General features: G+C 37.2%; 4 protein-coding genes across 5 annotated transcripts; all 4 read right to left on the bottom strand.

Moving 5' to 3' along the window:
- Positions 300 to 4,552, bottom strand: LOC18775090 (probable protein phosphatase 2C 33). The gene is made up of 5 exons (XM_007204979.2): positions 3,271 to 4,552; positions 2,276 to 2,665; positions 2,056 to 2,173; positions 1,230 to 1,453; positions 300 to 1,110 (listed from the first exon to the last, which is right to left on the bottom strand). Exons 1-5 carry the CDS (start codon positions 3,523 to 3,525, stop codon positions 583 to 585), a joined length of 1,515 nt encoding a protein of 504 aa, XP_007205041.1. The 5' UTR covers positions 3,526 to 4,552; the 3' UTR covers positions 300 to 582.
- On the bottom strand, positions 10,727 to 14,641 carry LOC18774334 (riboflavin biosynthesis protein PYRR, chloroplastic). The gene is made up of 9 exons (XM_007207959.2): positions 13,754 to 14,641; positions 13,502 to 13,636; positions 13,190 to 13,289; positions 12,902 to 13,027; positions 12,485 to 12,798; positions 12,100 to 12,219; positions 11,707 to 11,952; positions 11,502 to 11,627; positions 10,727 to 11,206 (listed from the first exon to the last, which is right to left on the bottom strand). Exons 1-9 carry the CDS (start codon positions 14,138 to 14,140, stop codon positions 10,964 to 10,966), a joined length of 1,797 nt encoding a protein of 598 aa, XP_007208021.1. The 5' UTR covers positions 14,141 to 14,641; the 3' UTR covers positions 10,727 to 10,963.
- Positions 14,732 to 19,152, bottom strand: LOC18773260 (basic leucine zipper and W2 domain-containing protein 2). Its single transcript, XM_020565446.1, has 8 exons — positions 18,956 to 19,152; positions 18,179 to 18,202; positions 17,697 to 17,802; positions 17,526 to 17,594; positions 16,384 to 16,877; positions 15,539 to 15,800; positions 15,138 to 15,346; positions 14,732 to 15,037 (listed from the first exon to the last, which is right to left on the bottom strand). The coding sequence occupies exons 1-8, from the start codon at positions 18,958 to 18,960 to the stop codon at positions 14,971 to 14,973; spliced, it is 1,236 nt and encodes a 411-aa protein (XP_020421035.1). The 5' UTR covers positions 18,961 to 19,152; the 3' UTR covers positions 14,732 to 14,970.
- On the bottom strand, positions 19,984 to 23,081 carry LOC18772597. 2 transcript variants are annotated; one of them, XR_002272058.1, is made up of 3 exons: positions 22,865 to 23,081; positions 22,601 to 22,770; positions 19,984 to 20,712 (listed from the first exon to the last, which is right to left on the bottom strand). XR_002272058.1 is itself a non-coding variant. In XM_007206283.2 (2 exons), the coding sequence occupies exons 1-2, from the start codon at positions 22,926 to 22,928 to the stop codon at positions 22,601 to 22,603; spliced, it is 234 nt and encodes a 77-aa protein (XP_007206345.1). In that variant the 5' UTR covers positions 22,929 to 23,078; the 3' UTR covers positions 22,327 to 22,600. The 2 variants fall into 2 exon arrangements, 1 of the variants encoding a protein (XP_007206345.1); XM_007206283.2 differs by lacking the exon at positions 19,984 to 20,712 and having other exon boundaries at positions 22,327 to 22,770; positions 22,865 to 23,078.

Here is a 23,542-nt window from a genome sequence, read left to right as displayed (position 1 = left end):
ATTCGTAGACATGCAGGGCAATGTGTGGTGAGTGATGGATCCTATTCGGGGGGTTCTGATTATGACAAGGATACATATTTATGGTTGTGGAAGCAGCTTTTCATGAAAGTCAAAGGGAATAATGAAAACAAGAGGCCTGATATTTATGGTATGGTTTGTATTGTATTGTATTGGGGCAGCAAATTGAAAAGTAAAGCTGAGCTAAATATCTTGTTTGCAACATAACAACCATTCAAGATGATGGATGATGAGGCTTCATTATCATCACTAAATTATTATCCACATAACAACACATCATATCTTTTGAAACAGAAATTATATATATATATATATATGTATATATAGACGGAGAGTTGGATGGATTTTACAAAAATTCCAATTCTACCCACACTAGAAAGGACAATTTTCCCAGACATGCTAAATATAGTCGGGAGGGCCTACCTCTCCGGTCAAAATTTTTACTTTTATGGCCCTACAAATCACATATGTGTAGAAAATGCAAAACAGAAACAGAGACAAGGAAAAATAAATGATACTGAACTAATTTTTACGAGAAACAGAAACAAGGGGATATATCAATAATCAAACCTTCTTCCACACCTTCTTGTCTTCTTTTGTAGGCACAAACCTTGGCAGGGTCAATAATGTGTTCACACGGGAAACTCCTTCCAGGGCAGACCACTCTTTACCTGCCTCTGAATTCATTTCCTCTGCACCGTTCTCTTTACTTGCTTCTTCTTCATCCTCTCCTTCTCCTTCTTCTTCTTCTTCTTCTTCTTCTTGTTCTTGAAGAATCTCTTCGCCAGTTCGGGCAGTCCCTGAGCGGACCAAACAAGTTGTCCCAGAGAGATCTTCTTGCTCAGTCCCACCATTGACCTCATCCGTTGTGGCAGGCTGCTCACTCGACCAGTTATTAGCAGCAGTTGATCCAGAGTTTGAGTCTGAGTCAAGGAAAAGGCAAACTACAGCACAGTCATCTACTTTGGAAGTTGGATACTTCTGTCTCCATGCTCGAACTGCTGTCTCAACCAGTGCTCGAGCTGCAGAAGAGCGTGCTGGGGCTGATGCTACAATGTCTACCACTTCTTTGTTAGAGAGAACATCCCAAATCTGCCAAAAAGTTTCAACCTTAGATTCAAAGAGAAAGAGGAGGAGGAATAGGAGGGTGAAAGGAAGGGGCATGTTATATATCTCTTTCGTAAGTAGCTTTAAATCAGCTGGATCCATACCCCATCTGTAGCCAAGACGATAAATTCATCCTTCTCAGTGAGACGCCAAAAGGATATATCTGGCACAGAGATCAGGCCGAAATCCTTGAGGCAGAAATCTCCAAAAGCCCGTGCCATGGCAAGACCCGGGGAGTCATTGTTTGGCAGCCAGACCCGAGAAACCTCAGGTTCATCCTGAAGAGCAAAAACTCGCCCTCTACACTTCCGTATTCTCTCTGCTTCCGCTGTTGAGTGTGGAAGAAATAAAGGAAAAAGCAGGTAAGAACTCAGAAAGAAGATAATCACAAGAAGCTAGCAAGCAGACCGCAATTCATCATAGAATCTTTTCTTTTGTATTCCTTGTTTACTGTTGCAGGGAGATGGAAGCCATTATCCAATCCACAAGGAATATTCACTCTCTATAATGGCAGTGGAAAAATAACAAATAGATATGTCGCTAAAAGTGACTTCATGCCGAGTTATTTATGCTATGTGGATTCAGAAACTTAGGTATTTCTGAGAGCAAAAGAACATGAACAATGAGAGTGGTGAATGGTGATGTTAAAGTTTCATATTCTAATACAGATCCCACGCCAAAATAAACACTGTCAAGTCCATGAAATTAGTCTGAATATATTTCATATATGAACATTTTCTTAACCAGACAACCTGACAACAAAGTCTTTTAAAAACTTCAATCACACCCCCCCAAAACAACTTTCTGCATGCGTAGAGCATCATTAGAAATGTGACTAGATCAGATCTTGCCAAAATCATAAACCAAATTTGAAAAAATTCACAATTGAAAACTATTATGAGAAAGGAGAAGCATAAAGGAGAGAGAGACCTGGAAGATTTGGTTTGAGATCCACAGTCAATTGAATTGCAATTAGAGTGTCATCTTTATCTCTCGTGCACAGAACAGCTCTGGAGTCCCCAACATTTCCAATGATTAAATCCCGACCCTAGGAAACATGCCAACATGCCAAAACATGCATCATAAAGATGAGTACATCACAAAAAACCAACACCACATCAGTACACGTTTCCAAAGGTTATGAAAACACCTGTTTAACCAAAGTTACTGCTGTTGTCCCACTACAAAAGCAATCGATACTTGGTTGTGTTCGCAGCTCCCTATCCATAATTTTGAAAGCCTTTAGGAATGACTCTTTCAGTGTCTGAAAGATCTCAGGGTGTTTGTCTGTTTCCTCAATATCAATGGAGGCCCTGAAATCTTCATCAACATATACAAAGGGAGTACCATCTGAATTCAAGCTTCCTGAATTATTGAGGCTGATCTCTTTAAGTACTTCCTCACTGGTTATGGTCACCTCCCAGTTTGCACTCAATTTCAGAGGAAGAGAATCCCTCACTCTTTTAGCAACCATATGACCGAACGGACCATGGCCATCAAAAACACCACAGAAAACTGTGTCTGTTCTTGAACCAAAATTCTGAAATTTGTATTTAAAAAGATTTAGACAATAATAACATTGTTCACCCCTGGATACGTTTCCTCATAATATACATATCACAACAAAATAGAAATTAGTAACAGTCAAACAAATAAATCTATACATGATTAAATAGAACAGTTGTAAAACGTGGATACAGAATAACAAGGATGAAGCTATCTGAAGGTTAATATATGGCAAAATCCGTGCATATAAAGTAACGAACACATTGAACAGAGTAGCTTCTTCTGTGGGAGCCTTCAAATATATGACAATCAAGGTGAGCCACTTTGCTCTGCAAACAAGGACTTGCAATTGCTAAGGTGGACGATAAAACAAAGAGTTCAACTGCCACCACGGAAGTAAGGTTTGCAAGTTTGGATAATATCCCGAGAGAAAAAAAAAAAAAAAAAAAAAAAAGTAGAGAAACTGCAGCCAATTGTATTGAAGAAAAAGGCTGCTATTTCCTTTGCAGTAGAATTGCAGGAAGTTGACATAAGAAATAAAAAGTTGCTGGGGTGATTTTACATCCAGATATAAAACTGATAAATCAGTAAAAAAAAAATCAGATCAGAGTCAAGTAAAGATTATGAGAAAGAGCTAACCTCCCAAACAATCATGGCATCCTGATTGGTCCCTTTCTTGCCCTGTTGGGTAAACAAAGATGCAACTTCACTTGACCCATTCAAGAACATTCTCCCGGGAATTCTATGCAGCGGCTCTTCCCGGCGGTAATCAAAGGAAGAATTTCGAGAGCCCATTTTCTTCTTGGTGCTCTTGCGCCGCCTGACTCCCCAGGCGGGAGACGACGGCGAATCGGGCAGAGGGCTCCTGCTTTCTGCAGACAAGCAGGAACCCATTCTCAGGGCCCTGATTATGTTTAGTAGGCACTCCAGACCAGCCGAGCAATACAACCCCCTATTTTCAATTGACGGATCCGTAAGAAATTCTCCTAATAACCCGAACGCCCTTCAAAATCAGGGCCTTTAAGTGACCAATCAATCCACTAAACTCACTTTCTCTCTCTCTCTCTCTCTCTCTCTCTCTCTCTCTCTCTGATATCAATATCTTCGTTTGATCACAATCTTTGAGCAATACCCTCGTATATTCAATGCCTGGCTAATCAGATTAATCCACTTGAATTACAATCTGCAATCCGATTGCCACAAATTTTCCCAGAAAACACTTGAATTTAGCACCCAATCTTTAAGAAGAGCATCCACCATTAAGCAAAACACGCCCGCTTTCACTTTTCCATGAAAGGAATCCACTTTCTATATTATAACCTTTTGAGGTTTGAAAGCGCCGGTGATATCAAAAATGGCCAACCTTCTTTCTCTTTTGAGATCACAAACATACGAAAAGTACAACAAAAGGTATGCATGACACCAGGAAAACAGATCTATAAAAGAAGATCTGTTTTAGAATTATTACCCAAATTTTCACCAAACCATTGTATGATCACACTCCCATATCCCCAAATCCAACAAGAAAGCTCTCCAATCGCACGACCCCAAAGAGCTTTCGTTTCTCAGATCAAGCTTGGATTCAATGAAACCAAACAAGACTGAAACAAAATGCATGAACAAAAGAAAAGGCCAAATTACAGCACACAGAATGGGCACAGAAAAGAGAGAGCAGGCAGCTCAGCTCACGGCCTTGCATAAAGCAAGCATCTTTGGGAAGGTCAGAAGAATAGAGGAAGTGGGCAGAGAGCCAATTTTAGAGAGAGGAGGAAATGAAAGAGAGAGAGAGAGAGAGAGAGAGAGAGAGAGAGAGAGAGAGAGACTTCAAATGTGAGAAATAATCGCAACCACCAACAGCAACTGAAATATAAAAGATTGCAAAAAAACCCGCTCTTGTAATACGACCTGACTTTCTAGAGAGAGAAACTGAGGGAAGAGTCTGTAGAGAGAGAGAGAGAGAGAGAGAGTGCAACAAACAAAACTACTAAAACTAATCTTTTTTTAGAGCGAGAGATGAAAAAAAGGTATCACTTCTCCACTTCTGCTATTCTAGAGGTTAAACTTTTGGAATTTTTGTCCAAAAAAAAAAAAAAAAACAAAAAAAAAAACTTTTGGAATTGAAACTTTCTGTGTCATATTCATAAACTTATATAATTATAAATAAATAAAATGTACTTTGGAATTTGGAAATCATTAGAGAACGATGTCTTGGCTTAGAATGGAAATAGCACATTTTTATGGAAAAGCTTTGCCATTTTATTAACGATAATTTTATCAAAATTCACGATACTTATTTTACTCATACTAAGGGTAGTACTAATAAGTTAATTAAATTGGTTTCTAAATGACGCTCAATGTATTATGTATAAGATAAAGATAAGAAATTAAAATATTTGGTAGAAAAAACTACGAATTTATTGTATCAGATAAACATCTGGATATAAGAGTCCCATGCAGCTAATAAAGTAATAAATTAATCGAAATCATATTGTTTATAAGAGATTAACAGCATCTCGTGCCTCCATATTTAGCATTTGTGCATTTCCTGCTATCGCATTTTTTTTTCCTATTCTTCGAAGTATTACCGTTAAGATTTTTTTTCATTTTAAATGTGAACTTTTATTTCCTTTGCAATCATTGGAAAATGTTTTATGAGGGCTTTTCTTTCCTTTGCACACGATCCCTTTCTAAAAATGGTTTTAGCTATATATTTAGTGTATATAATGATACTAATAATAATATGTAGTTGGGAAATGAATTTGTGAAGTTGCGGCGACTGAAATCGGTTTAGGTTAAATTTAGTTGTTGTCGTCTTCATGTACGTAGCTAGCTAAAGGAGAAATTTGGTGTAAAGACATGTCACTCGTGCCGCCTTGAACTTTTCCTTTTCCTTTGTTTTTCTTTCTTTTCTTGATAGAATTAGAAACCAATGATCAGTTAATATATGAGTATGACCATGACAAAGAATTTGAGCACCGCAAATGCAATTCCATGTTCCATGTTCCATGTGTCATGTGATGTGCCATAAAATAAAAACACACCACCTCAATCCGTACTTCTTCCATCGTCAAACTTGTAACCAGAATTGGCTTTATTCTCTTATATATATATATATATATACATATTAAGTAGAAACAGAGAGAGTATGCAAATACGGATTGGATGTGAGAGTTCCATTACGTTCGTAGCTGGCTTGACTTGCTTAATGAGACAAAACAAACGAACAAACAAGAGGAAGAAGAAGAAGAAGAACAGGACTCAGGAGGTATAAAAATCATTTGTTTTTACTGTTTTTATTGTGTGCATTGCCTGCATATAATGCAAATGTCATTTGCATGCATGCATCATGTTCTTAGCTAACATTAACAGCTGTGAAACACATCAGCTTTGTCTCCCTTAGAATGTGAGGATCCTCGTCATTTCTACGTGGGCCACACTGTCGTCTCTCTCTATCAACTCTCTCACGCTCACCTGGTAATTCCATTGTATAGCCAGCTAGCCAGCCAGCCAGCCACCTGTCTAACCAGACATAAATACATTAATTAATATGAATTCCCCCACCAAACCAAATTCAGAGATTCAGTCGGTCTCATTGTTCTCAAATACTGATTTCCTAATTTCCTAATTGGTATATATGTAGATTATTATTTCTTACTTGACCTAATAACATATATACGCACGCACCTACTATATATATATATATATATATATATATATATATACATCTTCGAACACAACAGGATTCATGAACATTATGGGATGGGATTTGCGAAGTCAACTGTCACCCACCCAAGTTCCCAATACCCTACCCTACTACGTATGATCGTATCGTATCATTGTCATATGCTTATGTTTCTCTCCAATTTTAGTGTTCAATTTTGGATGGAAGAAACATTCAAACTAAACAAACCATTCAATAATTGAATAATTATAATTTATAGGGAGATTCATTATTATACCCAATATATGAGTCTAAATTATAAAAATACCCTATATGAAATGGACTTTAGAAACACACCCAAAAATCATTTACAACATAACAAAGAGGCTTTTAACTTCTTATAAATTACAAAACAGCCATCGATTTCTTAAAACAAGTTCAACCCCAAAATCTCATTAAAAAAACTCAAAACACTCAATAGGGCATCAAAGTAATTTAATAATCAAAATTAAATTAAATAGAACCATTTGTTATTTTTTGAGTTTTTTTTTTTTGGTTTGTTTATAGAAATTAAATGGTATAAGGTTTATTTATATTGTTTTTGTGCTAAGAATGGGTATATAGGGTATTTTTAAGAGGAACTTCACTAAATATCTCTAATTTATATTATATTTTTTTTAAGAGGAAGATATATATACAAGTATAAGTTGACTTTTTTACAAGGAAGAGTAATTAGCTAATTATAAAGAATCCTAACTAGGTAGCAATTCTAATTAGGTAATGTGAATTACATCAGGAAATCAAGGATCATGTGATCCCTGAATTATGGTTCACGCCAACACTCCCCCTCAAGTTGATGCGTATATATATTTTATGTCTAACTTGTCAAGTAAGTCATGAAAAACCTTTGCCGACACTGCATGTGTTAAGACATCCGCCAATTGTTCTTGTGACTTTACAAATGGTATATCAATTAGCTTGTCTACCAGCTTCTCCTTGATAAAATGTCTATCCACTTCCACATGCTTAATTCTGTCATGTTAAACTGGATTATTTGTTGTTTCCCTAGCAGCTTGATTGTCACAGTTATGGGTGGGCATCGGGACTGGAAAACCAGAACACCGAACCAAACTGGTGAAAAAAAATCGGAAAAAAATTGGTTGACCATAAAAGTCAACAAACTGAACCAAAACCGGACAAACCGGTTCTAATCGATTCCGATTTCGGTTTCGGTTCCGGTTTTACACCCCACCGCACTGGACCGGTCATTTATATATTTTTTTATTTTTATAAATTTTTAAAATCTAATGCCATATTTTAAATTTTATAATCACTATTTTTTCAAGTTCAACTTCAAAAAATTTATAAATGTGTGAATTGGATTATTTGCTAATTTTTAAGCAAAAAAAATAAGTTATTTATAAAAAAAAATTTAAATTAAAAATTCGGTTCAAAACCGAAACCGGTCAAAACCGAACTGGCCGATTTTTGAATTTTTTTTGCCTAAACCGGACTGAACCAGACCGATTAAATAGTATCGATTCCAGTTTGAGGTGAGAACCAGACCGAACCGGACTACACCCACCCCTAGTCACAGTAAAGCTCCATGACTTTCTTGGGTGGAAAATCAATTTCAGACGAGCATCCTTAGCCAAAGAAGCTCACAAACTCCATGTGTCATGCCCATATATTCTTTCTAAGCTACAAATAGAGCCATTACATTTTGCTTCTTACTGCACCATATAACCAGATTACCCCCAATGGAAGTGAAGTATCCTGATGTAGGACGTTTATCTGTTATATTGTCTACCCAATCTGCATTTGTATAACTATTGACATCAAAATGTCCTAATTGTTTGGATATCAAGCCTTTGCCTAGAGCTTTCTTCAAATAAGTTAAAATCCTTATAATTGTTGTTAAGTGATCATCACTAGAAGAATGCATGAACTGGCTAACAACACTAACTGCATATTAGACGTCTGGTGTATTGTGTGAAAGATAAATTAATCTTCCCACTAACCACTGATATTTCTCCTTGTTGGTTGACGCGTGATCATGATAGATTGCTAGGTGAAGAAAAATGGCGAAAGGCTAGCCGGCAACGGCGACAACAGCTACACCGCTCCCTCCCATTTTCTTCTTCGCATGTGCTGCCTTACGTTGCTTCATGCGTTCAAGGAACCACTCCAGAAACCCATTCTTGTGAACGCAAGTGGCCTCTGTATGACGGGTTCCATTACAGTAGGTGCAATAGATGTTTTCTTTTTTCTCAGGGGTTGGACAAGGAAAATAAAAACTAGCAGCAGGGGCTTTGAAAACCATTACAACAAAGGATTCAATCTTTCCATCCTTCTTGAGCATCGTCTCCCCGTGTTGGGCCTCTTTAAGGACAAAAGAAAATGACACTTTCAATTTGGGCAATGGACTCAATCTCAACAAATCTCCTCTAATTTTAGCAAACTCATCATCTAGACATGTAAGAAAATCATAAATATGGTCTTTATGGATCTCAGCTAGTCGAATCTTCACATCATCAGGCCACTTCATGTTGATTGGACGACGACGGTCAAGTTCCAACCAAATGCTCTTAAGCTCAGCAAAGTAGGAGGAGATATGGCGACCTCCTTGAGTAATACGAGTTGCTTTACACTGTAATTCATAAATCTACGACTCATCATACGCATCATAATACATCTGGGTTCTACTCTCCCAAACATCTTTAGCTGTTGGTAGATCTAAGAACAATTCTACCAAATCAAGGTCCATAGTTTTTATCAACCATCCTTCAACAATGAAGTCCTCAATACACCAAGAATAAAACCCGGAACGTCTTCTTCCACTTGAGCCACCTTCCTTGTCAGATAACCTATTTTTCCCTGGCCTTTTAACACATGAAGCAATATCATCTTCGACCAAATGTTATAGTTCTTTCCATTCAACCGTATGGTGAATGGGGCAGCGAAAGTATCATTGCGAACTGTAACAATTGGTTGTGCCATGTCAAAGTTTTTGTGGGTTTCTGAAACACGAGAAGCACTGAATTTTGTGGCTACGGTAGAGATGTCTAGGGTATCTTTCTGTATTCGGCGCTAGGCCACCTTCTCGGACAAATTTTAGGGAGAAAGTGAAAAAATACAACTCCAACCATGCTCCCTATCCACCTCCTAAAATAGGGAGACCGCTAGGAGCTCATAAATCTAAGGAGAGATAAAGGACTCCTAGTGTCTCCCTATAATTTAATGCTGATTTGTTTTAGACATAGTTTAAACTTTTAATTAATGCTAACTCTTTTTTTTTAATTTTATTTTTTAGAGATGGACCAATTATATTGAATTAAAAAATAACTATAGCATTTATGACTCCCTAAACTAGGGAGTACGATTGGTGTTCAAATTTTATAAAGAGCTCTTAAAATAACTTTTATGTATTTTTAGTCAAATTTAAAGTAAAAAATAGAGAACATAATTGTAAATGCTTGTATCAATGTTTGATTGAGCGGTCTAATAAAAAATAAATATATATTTCAACGCAACCTTTGAGCATCAATTTACAATTATGATTTGGAGTTTTGGAGTTTGAAGCGAACACGTGAAACATAACATGGTTTTGTTCTTGTGATGTTATTTTATATGTCATATATTAAAAAATCTTCTATATATAGTGAATTAAACAAAAGAAAATAAAAAACATGTATCATATTTATAAATATTCATTCATACATGATTACTCCTAAGCAAGCGAGTAGACTCCTCGAGTATAAGTTGAAGGACCAAAATACAAATTCAGGAACTATTCTTCCTAAAAACTTTTATGCATACAAGTAGTAGTTGTTGTCACTTGTCGGCGATACCCTAGTTAATCATATTCTAGATTCATTGTTCAGTCAATTAACTAGTCGCATCACATTGTGATGATTAATCTCAACTTATTAACTATTAGCCACATTTTGCATGCACATGTATAGTAATTCTAGAACCTTGTCTTTTTCATTTTGTATTCAAAGGGCTACGTAAGTAAGTGATTATATGTTACCTAATTTCAGGATCGGTTCAAAAAGAAAAAGTATAAATTATGTCTGCAATAAGCAATATTAAAACTGGGTCATGCGAAGAATGTGCAACATTTGTTAATACAAGTTTATTTACTTGACGTTCACGTTCATTCGACGAAGTAACCTAATATATATATATATATATATATATATATATATATATATATATATATAGGGCGTCGTCACTGGATTGGATTGGATTGGATGTCACTCCATCACTAGCCCAGCCAGCTACAATTTGTTGAAGCATGCATTGCATTTCATATGCCTAAAAGTTATTAGTCCAATCAAATGATGGGTTTGCTTTGCTTGCTAGGTACGCGTCTACTTGATACTTTTGTCATCAAAGACTTACGTTGATCGATTTCCCAAACGTTTTTCACTGCAGTATATATTAATTTATTACAAATCATTAACTATTCAAACAAATCTTTTTGTAGCGGGCGACAGCATTTGCTTCTCAATTATTGTGTTCGAAACACATTCTCTGCTTGTATATTACAAATTTAAATTAAAAAATTCTTTAAAAGTTGACTGGTTCTCTCTCCTCGTTCGTTATGCAGTTACTAGGCCGCGGGAATGGAAGCCATGAGAATGATACAAGGGGTTTGTTGCTTCTCTAACTGGACGTATGAGACTCACCAAGAAACTCTGATCTCAACTGCATCAAAAGCCTGCCCAGATAATTTAGGCCTTCTCCATCCCGGCCTCCGCCCCAGAAGAGATCATGCGGTGAAGCTTCAACAAGAACAGATCCAGCAGTTGACAGCAACATAGAATTCAAATGTGGGTATATCGAGAACTTGCATTTTAGTGCCCTGTACATCACTTCAATCTTCACACTTTCCCAATCCGATCTTACCTGCATACATACCATACCACACACTCAACAAGAAGTTTCAACCAACTTGCACCATAAACTCAAAGATATTCTAATGAGCCTTAGCTCAAGTGGCATGGCATGAATGGGATGAGGTGGAGATCTTAGGTTCAAATAATAGATGTTAATAACTTGATATCATAATATTACCTCTTTACTTCTAAGTTTCTTTAATTGAGAAATTATGAGAACTATGATTGAATGATTCACCACTGCATCACATATCATGATAGTTGATACCAACTTCAAATCCAGAAAAATGTGCATAGGACCATACCAAATCAGGCTGCTGCCTCTGCATTGATCTTCCTATTCGTGCTGCCTCTTCCGGACTTTTCGCAGACTTAATATTTTCAACACCATCTCGTGCCACAGGATCATCCACCCCAACAAACTTCTGAGCCTACATGTTAGTATTGTTTTGTGAGAATGACCACAGTTTTGTGAGATGGAAACCAGATCCATACAGAAAAGGGAAGTACCTGGTAGTAATGCTCTACACTCAACCAAGTGGCATAATCACCACTGGCATCAGGTATCTTAATTGCGTGCGGAGAAAAATTTGAGAATGCACCATAAGGGTCCCATGTTTTGTAGAAGAATATGATCCTTGATTCATAAGGAGTGACAGTTGGATCAATTTCATAAGTTTCATCAACCGATGGAATAACAGGCGTCGCATCTGGTATGGGTTGAAGAAATCCACTTATAAGCATGTCAGGTCCAACCTGTGGTTCAAGTTTCAGAAGCATAAAATGAAAAATCCAATCAAGAGGCAGAACATAGATATAAGCACCAGAGAATACATGGTTAGCACACAAGATTAACTAGAAAAAATTTATCTCTAGAAGAAAACTCCAAAAATCCCCACCAACCTGCTCATAGCAAACATCAATTAAATCCAAGGCTTGTGACATTTCAACCATCCCAAGTTCACCTACAGGGGTTGGCGCATTCTTTCCACCAATAATCTTAGGAGCAACAAATGCGAACACCTGCAACACATTGAATTTGGCAGAGGCAAAATGCCCGTTAACAAATCCAATTCCATCAGAAAAAGAAATCTGTGATGACTTTAAAAAGGAAAATGGTAAAGCTTATGGCCAAAAAGAAGGATGGAGAATCCACCATTCACCTTCTTCTTGGATCAGCCTAGAAGACGCAAACTATACCAACATTCCAAAGTCATCAGTTTTAAACAGACAAGAGTAGAAGATAGACAAAAATTCATAGAGAGAAAGAGAGGATGGGGGGAAAAACCTTATGTATTACTCCAGATGAAATAGCAGCTGCAGCTAATGTCCCTCCACACTCCCACAAAACTGAAAGATATCCACGATCATGAAAGTATTCCATTACTTCTCTGGGGTTTAGGATGTCAAACTCCACCACTTCAATTCCTTTAGATGCAAGAAATTTCTGGAAACGCTTTCTTGCACCCCTTTGTGTCACAACTATAGTCGATACATCAGAGAAATCCCAAAGGTTTGCTTCCTCAGGGAGATCAAGAGTCTGTGACATTACAATCCGCATGGGCATATGCCCACCTCCATGTCTTGCAGTTAGTCTTGGATCTAGTTCAAAAAGAAAGATAGAACATAATCAAGCATCTTCAGCATCACCAACTCCAACTAGTTTAAACACATATCACAAAGTTCGGAAAATGATAAAACTTACTGTCCCTGCGAACGGTATTTCCTCCTACAATGACCGCATCACTTCTACCCCGCAATTCGAAAACTCGATTTCGAGACGTCCTGCTACTGATCCATGAGGCATGTCCGCTGCTAGCAGCAATTTTTCCTGTTAGCACCCAAGGAAGACTAATGACTAGTCAATCAGCAAACTTGTTTACTTTTAAATGTTTGAGGCCTCTTTACGTATTCACATATTGTTATGTCTTACACTGTCCTTAATAGAAGAAAGAAAATAGTTGAAGTTTATGAGGAAACTGAGAAAGCTCACCATCAAGGGTCATAGCATACTTGAGAACAGAGAAGGGGACTCGAGAAGCAGCTCTACAAATTAAAGGAGCATTGACAAGGAGGCATGATTTCCGAGCTTCCTGTTGGTGTTGGATTCATAATAACATGTTAAATTCAATGTTGCTTGTTGCATGCACACAACACAATAGTTATTTCAGTTTTGAGCAGAGCAGAAGATGCCTATATTACTTACCATTGCCAAGCGGCTCAAAATAAAAAATAAGCTAAGGTGCGTAATCTAATGAGCATATGAAATTGATTAAAGGAGGTTAATTACAGGATTAATTTATACCTCAATGAGTTTACCGTTGAGGTCCTCACCAAGAACATGAACCTGCAACCCTTCACTTCTCAAAGCCCTTATGGAATTCCCTCTCAGGTGCTGCAATGGATGCCTCAACCCAATCACCACCCTTTCAATCCCTGCCTAATCCACTTTCAATCTCATCAATCCAACCAAAATTATAACAATATTTTTTTTCTCTTTTACGAGGGAGGGAGGAACCGAAAATGAAATGAAAGAAGAGAAAGAGAAAAATGCAACCTGAACGAGGGCAGAGACGGCAGCGTGATCTCCGTGGCAATCACCGGGCTCCATGTTGAGGTAAGCGGTGCCGCGACGGGAGAAGTTGCCAGCTGCCTCAGCGGCAAGAACCTCGGCGGGCTTGGTACCCTGGGCGTAGAGGAAACCCTCGCCGGCGACTTTTCCGGATTGGGTGGCGATGACGCAGCCGAAGTTGGGGTGGGGAGATGTGAAACCGGCAGATTTGTCTGCCAGCTCGGCGGCGCGTCGGATGTGTACGGCATCGAGCGCGTGGGTGCAGAGAAAGTTATTGTTCTTGTTATTATTATTACTACGGGTGGTGGCGGCGGCAGCGGAAGCGGGTGTGGGGCTGCAGGAAACTCTCATAAGTGGTGAAGATAAGGCCATCAGAATTTGAGTGTATTCAAGAAGAGCATAAAAATTAAGTAATTAAATAAAAATGTAGGGTATATTATTGCTATAGATCAAATCGCCATAGATGAGATGTGACTGACAGACGCTCATCTTCAACTTCAACCTCTCGAGTCTTCGTCGGAGGGAGAGGAGAGGAGAGGAGAGGATGACTGACTGCGCTAACTTTCCCATGGATCTATTTATTTTCCCCTTGTATTTTTTCAAAAGAATTGGGCCTTTTCGATGATCCTTTTGTTAAAAATGAAATAGATTTGGGCTTTTTGGTTTTTGGTTTTTGCCGCAATTTGCAAACCATGTCATCACATCATCTGATTCTCAACCTAAAAATATCCAACACCGAAAAGTCTAAAGTGTTTATGATCCATTTGAGTTTTAATTACCAAATCCCTCCCACCATAGTTACGTGCTACAACATGCTTCATCCAGAAATTTGGTCGGAACCAATTTCCTTTCATTTCTTTCCATTCCAATTATATGGAAAGGGAAATCAAGGAAATATCACTGACCCATTGAGCATGTAAACTACATACTGCAACTAACCGGCGAGGAAGAACGCCACCAAAGTAGGAAATAGAGCAAAGCATCAAATTATTCATAATGTAAATATTATCCTCATAACATCATCCATCATCATCAACAACAACAGCATTCAATCAACAAAGACACAAGTAGGTAGATAGGTAGGTTACAGAATATTTTTATGAGTCAATAATCTCGGCGAACGGATGAGATTGACAGTAAAGAAGGGGCTGCCAACAGGCATTGCAGTGATCAGTAACATCATCAGCTGGCTGCTGGTGCATCTATTCCTCCTCTTCTGCCTCCTCCAGCCAGTTCACAAATGGCTCCAGAGCCTTCACAAAAGTTTGCCTGCAAAACATTTTCCCACATTTTTATACATTACAATTATGAATTTACAACGCACCCAATATTAACTAATACTCAGGCAACTGAACTGAACTGGGAATACCTCCCCTTGGGGTTTGTTCCTCGGCGGAACCAATGGAGAATGGTGACTTCTGCAAGCACATCCTGGTCATAGAGGGACCTCACAATTTCAGGAAACAGCTTCATCAGCTTAGCATCCTCATAGCACTGCATTTGGACTTTGTAAATCAGTTCCAGCTCCAGCTTCCCATTGGTGCAGAAGGTATTCAACAGTTCTGCCCATGTTTTCACCTGTGCATTGTAGCAAGCCAATGTTAACACAAATTTCAAGCCTTTATTTCTATTGAAACACAACAATAGCGCTAACCAGACCACTTAACTCATATCTTCCTCCTTTTTGTCAGGGCTTAACCTCAGCATTTACAGAGCACAATAATTACATAGGTATATCAATTACTTTATAAATCTAAGACTCAGGCATACCTGGCGCAGAGCTGCATTGGCGTTCTGCTGCTGGTTCTTACCAGACCACTGCACTGCATCCATAATGACATCCCACAGAATCCGCACAACCTCAACGTCTGGCAATTTAGCATCTTTAACACGCTGCTTCACAGTTTCTATGACTTCAGACATATCAGTTTCTTCTGTTATCTGGGTTGTTAATGCCGATTTCATTTCCTTAAGCTTCACCTCGAAAATTTTCTTTTCATTGTATTCAACTAAGGCTACTAGCCCTTCCTTGCTGAAAATTGGCATGAACAAATGTCGAATTAGGTGTCAATAAAACAATTTTAACACAATGAATGTTAAAGTTGTCACATGCTTTACTTGAAACCCATTAATAAGCAATTGATAATTAGAAATCAAATGAGCATTTATTGATTGGTTAGGCTATCATCGAATTTTATGGCAACTAAAACTTAGAAGTTTCCTGAGTAAATCAACTAAAACTATAACGCATTCATGGTCTGTGAGTAAATCAACTAAAACTATAACGCAAATAGAAACTGAAATGACATAATCAAATGAGCATTCATAGTTTGTTAGTGTTCATTCCTGGCTATCATCAAATAAACATTCATAGTCTCTGATTAAATCAACTAAAACTATAACACAATGATGTGCCAAAATAAATAAAGAATTTTATGGCAACTAAAACTTAGAAGTTTCCTGGAACAACTCAGGAATTACAGCTACCTCAGATTCATGAAAATAGCATCTAAAGACTATCAAATGCTTCAGCAACAAGTTTATAAAAATGAAAATGACTATCTCAAAAGATGGTCCATAATAACATTTGCTAATCAGTAACAGCTAAAACTTACGTGAAATGCTCAGAGAAACTCTCATCAGACCGCTTTGTGGATGGGAAGAACTCCAGAAGATTGTCCTCCACTTTACCCCGCTTCAGAATGGAGATCAGATCATCAAGGCTGTTATCAATAAGATACTCCTTGAAGAAGTCAGTAATAAATGATAGAACTAGCCCCTTGCCAACAAGATTATCCTTGAGCATAGGCTGGAACACGGTTTCGGGTGGAAGTCCCGATAGCTTCTGAGAGAATGCAAGCGCTGTGAAGATTGCCAACTTCTTCCTTTCATTTTCCTCAAAAAGCTCCAACGACTGAAGGAATCGTCGCATAACATTTTCGAGATTCTTTATCAGAAATGGCCTCCGCCTCAAAATTTTTTGTATGTAGATAACAGATGGTAAGATGACATCACGTGTAGCCTCACTCTCTAGTACAGAGTAAGGATGGCGCTCCCCCTCATCAGGTTTTGTTGTTCCAGGTTGTGTACGGCCTCCAGTGAAAACAACCTGCAGTTGTGCAACAAATTAAGATCTTTGACCCATTTTTCACCCATTATGTGCTCAATACAGGGAAAAGTTGGAAAAATATTGGAATCATAGAAAACCAAAAAACTAAATATGCCCATTGCATGGAGGAGAAAGAAACTATCAAGACATGTAAAGCCACAAACAGAAAAACAGAATAAGAGGGATAGATGTCGAGCAATGGATATTTGGCCCTATCCATGAAGACTATGGTCTTCAGCTCTGAATATATTAAAAAATTAAGCTTTAAAGTTCATTGAATGTTGTTTTCATACTCTCAGAGTCTTGCATTATTGCTAGTTCAAGATTATAGAACACAGAAGTTCATCATACTGATCCTTCCATTAGAACTTATTTTTCAATAGACAGTTTTTTCTTTTAAACGTTCAAAATAAAGCTCAAATTCAAAACTGCACAGACAAGAAGAATCAAAACCATACCACATTATAAACAGCACATCTATTATATTTCCTACATGAGAAATTGATGTACCGGTAATAAAAAGGAAATTGACGCACTGCTTGCAAAAATTTGAAGAGCCAAGGTTGCATCCTAGGCAAAAGTAAAAGAGAGACAAATTTTGCTCTTTGAAAAATCATGACCAAGTCTCTACAGTACTATGAAGCTTACCTCAAAAAAGGTGTCACCGTATCTTGAGAAGTTAAGGTCTGAAGATTCAATGCACTTGGCAATAAGTTCCTGCACAAATACTTGTTTAGTTTTAACAGATGATCAAGTGATAAGGTGCATAAATGCATACACTACGATTTAGAAGATCATCAATTTTTAGCCAACAATTACCAGATCACCAGCATTATCCAGATAAATCTGGACCACTGCATCCGCGAAAGCTGCAGGGTCCAGCGGCGCTGCAATATTCCGTTTGCGGGTCTTAATCCGCGTGCCACTGAACATATAGGGGAAAAAAGTCAATATACAGGTGATAAACATTTCATACTAATGATGTAAAAGATTATGCAAAGATGCACTGATAGATCCAAATCTCTATGCCATAAATCTTCAATTCCCATAACATATTTCCCTTGTTAGAATTGATGAATTAATCAGAACCTCAAATAACTACATTTCAAGCATTATCAATTTCATTTTCTTAAGCCTAAGGAAGCAACTCAGTAGACTAAGTTTACCATCATTCTAAAAGAGCATATGTGACAATTTGTTTTGTTAAGTCAAAGGTTGATAAGGCTGACATGAAAGAGTAAAGCATATCTCAAGAATACAAAGAGTAAATAAAATGAGAAATAAAGGACAAAAAGACTTACCCGAGAGTGGGTCTCTCCTTCGAGCTGCAGGCGCAAAACACAATCAATTTCAATCAGTATGTATCTAACGGTTACGCTAAGCTAATGATTTAACTTCCACAACCCAAATAAAGTTTATTAAACCAGTAAGAAGAATACAATTATAACAATGATGCACGAAATCTGAAAAGGCAAAAAAAAAAAAAAAAACGAAGAGCCTTTTTGGATAAAGTAAAGGGTCTCAGTGAAACTGAATTATACGTTGGCCAAGAAATGTGAAAGATGAAGAGGAGAGACCCCCAAAACAAAAAAAGGGAGGAAAAGCTTCATACTTTAACTATAACTTACATCCAAATTCAATACACCACACGAAACTGGAATGAAAAAGAAACAGAAAAACAAGAATAGACCTTCATAATTGTCCTGTCTTCAGCTAGAATTAAATTTCAAATAACGAAAAATGTCCATTTTTGTTTAAATCCAGAAAGGTCCAAATAATAAATTAAACCTAAGAGAAAGAGATAGCAAATAAGCGAAAAGATAGAACAATAAAAGATCAAGGAAGGGTACGAACCCAAGATAAGCAAAACCCACCAAGAGAATGCAACCTAAACGAAGGATTCAATTAAAGAAACGATATTTTCGTAAAAACACTTGAAAGAATCCACCTTTATGGTAAACAACCAGATCTGTGACCCATGACGTATAACCTTTTTGATAAAGAGTATAATCTAAAACATAGAGATCACACAGCAAGGTAGGAAACAAAGATCGAGAAAGAGAGAGACAAAAAGTTACCTCATAAACCAAGACGAAGAGGAATCGGAGGGCGGTGAGGCAGACTCTGAGGTTCGAGAGCTTTTTTTGATGAGAGAGAATAATAGAGAGACAAGAGGGAAAGGGTATAGAGAAGGAGAGGTGTTGTGGTTTGGACACTGATATTTATTAGAGAGAGAAGTAAAAGTAAATAAACAAAACGCAGACGCAAATTACACGCACTTCTTCAACTACAAGACCGCCAGGTTACAACGTAGAACCCTATTTTTGTGGTTGAATGGATTTCTCATTTTACCTCTGTAATTTCTTTTTTGTTCTTTTTTGTTGGTTTTCAATATTTTTCACTTTCTTTTTTTCTTTTTTCATTTTGAGTAACAAACTGAGACGATAGCTTCTTTTCTTTTTATTATTGGGTTACAAATTTTTTCCTTTTTAAGTAAGTTATTTACATATTTTTCATACAAATTCACCGACCCCTTTCATCATTAAACAATAGGCAAATGCACAAACTTACAACACAATTTTGTTTATGTTTCATTTCATAGTTGTTTTTTGGCTCTACGACTCATTAGCATGTACGTTGTTATTTTCCTGCTAATAGTAGGTCAACTGGCAAGTTGGTTTACTTTGGTTTTTTCATCCGCGCTATTATGTGCGTTGCGTGCTTCAACTCTAGTTAGAATCTACAAAACATAAAATAAAAAAGGGTCGAAATTTTTGGAGTTGATAATTCTAGTTTTATCTTAGTTTTTAATAAAGAAATACATAGATCAAAATTTCGCTCGTCAAAATCATATTCTTTCAGTTAGATGGTGGGGCTAGTTTGGGACTGTTTCTTTATAAAGTACTTCCATTCATAAGAGCTTCTAATAAAAGTTCTTTTGTTATATAAAAAATCTAAGTGCTTCTTCAAGAAGCACTTCTATGACTCATAAACGCTTTTAAATTTTTCTGTCTAAAACTGTTAAAAGCGCTTTTAATTATAATAAAAAACGTTATTAATCATTTCAAAAACACTCCCAAATAAGCCCTAAGCTATAGCCTCCATAGCTGCCCTTTCTTCAAATCAAAGTATATATTATCAGTAGTCGAACATCTAATCAAAAGATTGTGGCAGAACATTAAATTGCCAACTAGATGAAAAAGGCCCGTTGACCACCGCCCCTCTAATTTTCTTCTTACTTTTTCTGGCCCATTTGGGCCCTTTTTTATCATCGACGTCAGCCACCTCAATCACTTTCACTTTGAAGGATGGTAAAATCATGTGACCCGAAACAAAACTTTAAAAAAATGAAATTCATGTGACCTAAAACAAAAGGAAAGCAACGATTGTGGGGTCTGTTTGTCCATCAATTTGTTATGGTAAAAGACAAGAGGAGGTAAGGGCTGTTACTATTCTTATAAATAATGCTTATCCTTGTAATTTGTTTGTTGGTTTTCTACTCATTGTCATGACAACCGAAAGACAACTACTATTCACATGAGATATGAAAAGATGAATTTGTATAGAATTTTGGTATGGGAAATGAAGAATATGACTAGGTATTTATTATTAAAAAAAACTTCTGAAATTTTTGGTTTCTTTTCTCCCTTTTTTTTTATTTTTAATTATTTAAATTGGTTGCTAACGTCACAATGACGTCAGCATTAAGTCAGCTTGCCCAAGTAAATCTTGCCTTTGGACTTGCCCAAGCTCATGGAGCCCACTCCTTATCTGAGATGGCCTTCACTGCTAGACTTCGTTTTTAGGGGCTAGGGGGCCTTCTGCCCTTGCTTACCTGCGCGAGTGGAAGTGCTCTTAATGACATGGAAGAATGGAGACGGCACATGGTAAAAGTCATCTAATTTGAGCCAACGTTAATGGTAATGCATATCTAAAGGAGCTATGCGATCACAAAATAATGGACAAGGGTTTTGACAATTGACATCGCTTCCTATTTACTCATGTTAGGAAAGTGACACATGTTAAGAGTAAAAGAGAGAATGTGCAAAAGAAAATGTTAAAAAGAAGGTTGCTAACATTCCTCTTTTAAGTTTTTTATTTGATAGAATCCTTATTAAAAATTGGTCCAATTCTTGGGAGGACAAGGTTATTAGGCCAATCAGTCCCATCCTTCTTTTTTTCTCAAAAGGCAAAGGCAGGAGCAAAGAAGATACTACTTTTCCCCCATTTGGTTGGATGAGAGGGGGAAAAGAAAAACACACAAACTAATTTTTAATCCTCTCTAGGCTAACATCAACCTCCAAATACCCACCCATATTATATATACGAGCACTAATGATTCTTTTCTCTCTTTTTTTTGGACCCAAAAAAAAACACTAATGTTTCAATTCAAGTTGTCTAGTATCTATCTGTCACTTCAAAAAAAGTATCTATCTATCTGATATTTAAAAGGAAAAGAAAATGTTGTCTTTTACCTGCGCTCAATTATGTCCACTACTAACTCCGACTTCAGCTCCTCAAATCTTAATTCCCAACAAGGACAGAGTAGATCCAATCACTTTTGATGTTTTATGTCTAGTTACTAGTTATTAGTTACTAGTTACATTCATCCAGAAGAATGTCCAACCGACTCCAAAAGAAAATTATAAATTTTGCTGGGATTTACCAACTTGACTTTCACATCAGTGGTAAATGATCGCCCAGCAGTACCATCAAGAATTTTGTTTATGCTCCTGACTAACAGAAGCTAAATAATTTTTCAACGGATCCACCCAAAATTATTAAACAAAACAAAGTCAATTGAAAAATTAAGCAAAATTATAAATTTCTCTTGACTGTTCTGTAGGCTGTATACAAAAAGAGAAGACACTGTATGATTCTGTTTCCAAAGGTTGTTTGCTCGAGTCTATCCAAACTCAAACAATCAATTTGACAGAACAAAATAAAATTTGGTCACCGGTAGACAACCCTTCCTTCTACAGCATCACTCTTGTAGAACCATGACTTTGGTGCACAAGGAAAGGAGAAATGAAGAATATACACAACTATGAGCAGTCAACTCGTTAATGCATACACTTGATTGACCAATTCCATTCATAATCACAATTAACAATGGAAGGAGACCCAAAAATGGTACTCATAGCACCAAAAGTTCAACTTCTACAACTGATCTAAACATATCATATTCAAAAAATTGGCCAGCTCTACAAAGTTTTTGCCAAAGATTATCTGTTTAAGCTCCCCACCTAATTGATTTGCCATATAATTGACAGGAAGCTCACATAGAAGCAATTACAAACATCGATAGATGTTTGTATAATCCTCCAGAAAACGTTATCTTATATATCCTTTGAAAGTTTTGATAAGCAACTTGAGTAGGAAGTTGGAAGCATCATCAGTTCTTCTAATAAGTCACTCAAAATTAACCTTGTCTAACACCAACCCACCATTAGGCAACGCAACAACAATAAATTGTTATGAAGCATCTCAAAACATTCAAATCAACGCCCATTTCTATATCAGCAAATTCATTCGCACCAGCAGAAGAAAAACACGTAATACAGGAAAAACTTCAAAATGGGGTCAAAATGGTATCACTCAGAACATTCATCAAACACATTTCACACACTTGTCCGAAAGCCATAAACCCATTTCTCCAAACTCAAAAATAAACATCAAAGTTGAAGAAATCACAAAATAGAAAACTGGGATTGATGTCAAACCTATGGTTTCTCTTCTCGAATCAGTTCAGAGGACTGAGGCGAAGTGTCCACCAAGAGTGTATCTGTGTCGGTGGCAGTGGTGTCTTGTTGTTGTTGTGGCTGCTGCTGCTCAGCATTCATAAGGTTCTCCATGTCTCTCACCCTCGTCCTCACCACACTTGTAACCAGTACTAGAAGAAAAACGTATCCAATCCAATTATGAATATGAATAAGAATGTATGTATGTATGTGAAATTATAGATGGAGAAAGCGGAGAGAGAGTACCAGCGGCGGTGCCAAGGGTCCAGACCCAGAGAATCTTTAAGCCAGGGCTCAACTCTCTTGCCATTGTTTCTTCTATTCTATTCTAATTCTGTTCCTCTTCGTGCATTTGATCTGCTCTGCTTGCTTCAACTCTATTTTGCAAACTGTTTGTGTTAGTGTGATGGCACAACACAACACACACAAACACACAAGTTTGCTCGGGTTCGCGTTTCGTCTTGCAAAGTCGGGTTTTACTTTAAAATCCGGTTTTCTTGCAAGTATTGTAGGCCTAGCCCAACCTTCGAGTTTGTGTTAGAATTTGGATCGTGTTTCTTTGGTCTGCCCTGTTAGATTTCGGGCCGAAAGGTCCTCCTTACAATTATATATATATATATATATAGCTTCCATTGAAGGATTCCTTAAATAAGTATTTGAGGGACACCCCTTGTAGAGTCCACTCCAAATTGTATTTCACTAATTCAAACCGTCTATTTTATAGATACACATTCAAAGATCATCTCTATAAAAAATCACTTGAATCTGATATTATTTGACTATTAAATTGAGTTATTGAAATTTTAGTACTTTCTTGAAGCACCGTGTTCATTGATTTTGTAGGACACAATTGGATGTCGAAACGGTTTTCGATTTGTCTAATTTGTTGTAAGGATGATCTATAAATGAAGACCTAAAAAATAG

This window comes from Prunus persica, chromosome G6 (assembly GCF_000346465.2).
Source record: "Prunus persica cultivar Lovell chromosome G6, Prunus_persica_NCBIv2, whole genome shotgun sequence".
NCBI classification, from domain to species: domain Eukaryota; kingdom Viridiplantae; phylum Streptophyta; class Magnoliopsida; order Rosales; family Rosaceae; genus Prunus; species Prunus persica.
Note: the sequence above shows the minus strand (reverse complement) of the source record. Positions and strands in the feature narration are given on the sequence as shown.

Excerpts from the sequence above, each read along its gene's own strand:
- LOC18774334 (XM_007207959.2), bottom strand. The coding sequence starts at position 14,140 with ATGGCCTTATCTTCACCACTTATGAGAGTTTCCTGCAGCCCCACACCC. Across the intron at positions 12,220-12,484 it reads CATCTGGAGTAATACATAAG|GTGTTCGCATTTGTTGCTCC; the intron begins GTTTTTCCCCCC and ends AATGTGTTGCAG. Across the intron at positions 11,953-12,099 it reads TTGATGTTTGCTATGAGCAG|GTTGGACCTGACATGCTTAT; the intron begins GTTGGTGGGGAT and ends CTTGAACCACAG.
- LOC18775090 (XM_007204979.2), bottom strand. The coding sequence starts at position 3,525 with ATGGGTTCCTGCTTGTCTGCAGAAAGCAGGAGCCCTCTGCCCGATTCG. Across the intron at positions 2,666-3,270 it reads ATGCCATGATTGTTTGGGAG|AATTTTGGTTCAAGAACAGA; the intron begins GTTAGCTCTTTC and ends TACAAATTTCAG. Across the intron at positions 1,454-2,055 it reads TCTCAAACCAAATCTTCCAG|CGGAAGCAGAGAGAATACGG; the intron begins GTCTCTCTCTCC and ends CACACTCAACAG.
- LOC18773260 (XM_020565446.1), bottom strand. Across the intron at positions 16,878-17,525 it reads ACGGTGACACCTTTTTTGAG|GTTGTTTTCACTGGAGGCCG; the intron begins GTAAGCTTCATA and ends GCACAACTGCAG. Across the intron at positions 15,038-15,137 it reads GGAACAAACCCCAAGGGGAG|GCAAACTTTTGTGAAGGCTC; the intron begins GTATTCCCAGTT and ends AATGTTTTGCAG.
- LOC18772597 (XM_007206283.2), bottom strand. The coding sequence starts at position 22,928 with ATGGCAAGAGAGTTGAGCCCTGGCTTAAAGATTCTCTGGGTCTGGACC. Across the intron at positions 22,771-22,864 it reads GACCCTTGGCACCGCCGCTG|TACTGGTTACAAGTGTGGTG; the intron begins GTACTCTCTCTC and ends TTTTTCTTCTAG.